The 2555-nt window shown below is 35.3% G+C and overlaps 1 protein-coding gene across 1 annotated transcript; it reads right to left on the bottom strand.

Annotated features, from left to right (window-relative positions):
• Positions 1-1151: 1151 nt before the first annotated feature.
• LOC140862912 (serine/threonine-protein phosphatase 7 long form homolog) lies at positions 1152-2135 on the bottom strand. Its single transcript, XM_073265938.1, has 4 exons — positions 1845-2135; positions 1663-1775; positions 1490-1583; positions 1152-1404 (listed from the first exon to the last, which is right to left on the bottom strand). Exons 1-4 carry the CDS (start codon positions 2133-2135, stop codon positions 1330-1332), a joined length of 573 nt encoding a protein of 190 aa, XP_073122039.1. The 3' UTR covers positions 1152-1329.
• Positions 2136-2555: the final 420 nt, after the last annotated feature.

The following is a 2555-nucleotide window of genomic DNA, read 5'->3' as shown; positions in this document are numbered from 1 at the left end:
TGCAGATGAAAGATATTGGGATCGTCCTACCTTTGAATTGCAACACAACCCAGTTAGACGTGAAAGAAGAAGAGCAGGTAGGGATACAACGACTCGACTAAGAAACGAGATGGACAGGCCGGTAGCAAGAGAGAGACAACAACGAAGAACGAACAGGTATAATCTTTGGAAATCTAATTTGTTGCTAAAAATATATTGAGTAATATATTTTAAATTGTATATGTCTATTTTTTGTATTTCAGGAGCATCAGATGAACGCGGACAATAGATTGCGTGAAGAAAAATTGTAGCATATTTGATATTGGTTTAAATGCATTTATCTATTACACTACTAGCATTTTTCTTCATATTGGTTTGAATCAACTTAATAAAGTATTTAAAATAATTATGGTGTAATTAAACAAAACTCATACGAAAAGAAAAAAAACAAAAATCACATGCATAACTAATTATCAATTACTATAAAACAAAAAATATATATCATGATTGTTCATGACAATTGCAGTTATACAAATGACCACCGATACCACAAGCAGGTGGTCTACGTCTACGTTGTCCTCTACGCACAACAGGAGCATCAACAATTTCTTCACTCCTCTCTTGTTACTCATCTGAATAACTAGGGAATATTACAGGTGACGGAACGTTTCTTTTAGGAGCCAAAGTATTGTGTTGACCAGCATTAAGAAGATCTGTAAAACTTTGGATATTTTCACAAAATGGAGTATGATAACCGACATCAACATATGAACCAGATGGTCCTGCACTGTAAAATCCACCGAATGGTCCGGTATTGTACAACCCACTAGATGGCCCTGCATTGTAGAACCCACCAGATGGACCCATGTTGTAGAACCCACCAGATGGACCCGCGTTGTAAAACTCACCAGATGGCCGAGGAGGAATAAACCCTGATGATGACTGATGCGAATCAGGGGATGGCACACCAAAATTTTGTGGAATATTATTGTGTCCGCCAATATCTAAATTCGATTGATATGACCTAAAACCAAGCCCAGTTACTGCAGGAGATATAAATCGTACAGTAATGCGATCAAACCATGGAAAGTAATCATCATCGACTTGCCTAGATCTTCCGTGGCGTTCGCCTCGGGCAACATTACTCAATTTTCCATTCCAAAGAATAATTGCATCTTTATGATACTCTTTCCAATCTGTGTTACGATGACCTGTTCTATTAACATTGTGTAGGTTATCGTTGTCAACTGCAGGCCTAGGAATAGATTGTCGCATTTTGAACTGCCTCAAGACCCGATCAGGACGATGCATCTCCACAATATCAAAACAAATCAGAGGACAAACACATCGTCAGATTCTATTATCGTATGTACTAATGATCGCTTTAACATCAGAATCTTTTTTGTTGTAAACTATCCAGTTAAACTGCATAATAATAATAAAATAAATTTTAATTAATAAATATAAATGAATATAATTGTTGTAAAGTTTCAATAATCCAATAACACACCTCGACATTAGTCATACGATCGAAGCAATCCCTTATAATTCTAACAACATGTGTTGGTGAATGAGTGTAACTAAAACTAAACACATTTGACCACCTACAATAAAAAAAAATTATTAAAATTATTATAAAATGAATTTGTAATTTATACAATGCTAATATTTTTCAAATATTACCGTGCACCATAAGGAGCATATGAAATATTTTCCTCCAATTCATTTTGGCGCACAGTAAGAGATAATCCATTCATATCAGGATTAACAAATGTAATCCTGCTCCATGCCCATACCTGCCATCAGTAATAAATTAAATTAGAAATTATTATAATGCGATATTAGATGAACTTAAAAATTTATACCTGTAAGATAAATAGAGGCCCTGATATTATAGCTTTTCTTATCCGTGTTGCATTGCATAACTCACGATATAGGAATGCCAGAACTGCACTTCCCCAACTATAAGATCTGATGCGTTCAATATCCCGAAGTAGTTGCAAAAAAATCAATCTAACAGATCCTCCTTGATAATTTGGAACCATGATTCCTCCAATAATCATTAATGCTACACAATGAGTATATTTTACGACATCTATTTCTGGACTATTATCATCAATATGTGCAACCATGCAATGCTCATATAAAGCGGTCATCGATAAGTGGCCACCTTTGAAATGCGACGTCAGTGGCGTAAATCCCAATAAATTCAAACATATATGCTTCCACTCTTCAACTCTGTGTGAAACATCTATACCAATTACAGGCTCACCATCAATAGGCAGACCCCAAATAATGAAAATATCCTGTAAGTGATGGTTGCTTCACCACATCTAAAATGAAAGGTATGTGTTTCACGTCGCCATCGTTCAACCAAAACAGTAATTAAATGATTATCATATTGTCGAGATCCACACAGCAAAACACCATAAAACCCCATGTTATTTAAATATGTAATCACACGACTGTGCAGACCATGATCATTAAATAACTGCCAAATCAAATTATCGGATCGTTTGACTCGAACTATGTCATCAATTGTTTTTGTGGAAACTTCTGACGACATATGTGTTGCT

This window comes from Henckelia pumila, chromosome 4, assembly GCF_033568475.1.
Source record: "Henckelia pumila isolate YLH828 chromosome 4, ASM3356847v2, whole genome shotgun sequence".
Taxonomy (NCBI): domain Eukaryota; kingdom Viridiplantae; phylum Streptophyta; class Magnoliopsida; order Lamiales; family Gesneriaceae; genus Henckelia; species Henckelia pumila.
This window is presented reverse-complemented; position numbering and strand designations above follow the sequence as displayed.

Excerpts from the sequence above, each read along its gene's own strand:
- LOC140862912 (XM_073265938.1), bottom strand. The coding sequence starts at position 2,135 with ATGACCGCTTTATATGAGCATTGCATGGTTGCACATATTGATGATAAT. Across the intron at positions 1,584-1,662 it reads TATGCTCCTTATGGTGCACG|GTGGTCAAATGTGTTTAGTT; the intron begins GTAATATTTGAA and ends TTTTTATTGTAG. Across the intron at positions 1,405-1,489 it reads ATCGTATGACTAATGTCGAG|TTTAACTGGATAGTTTACAA; the intron begins GTGTGTTATTGG and ends ATTATTATGCAG.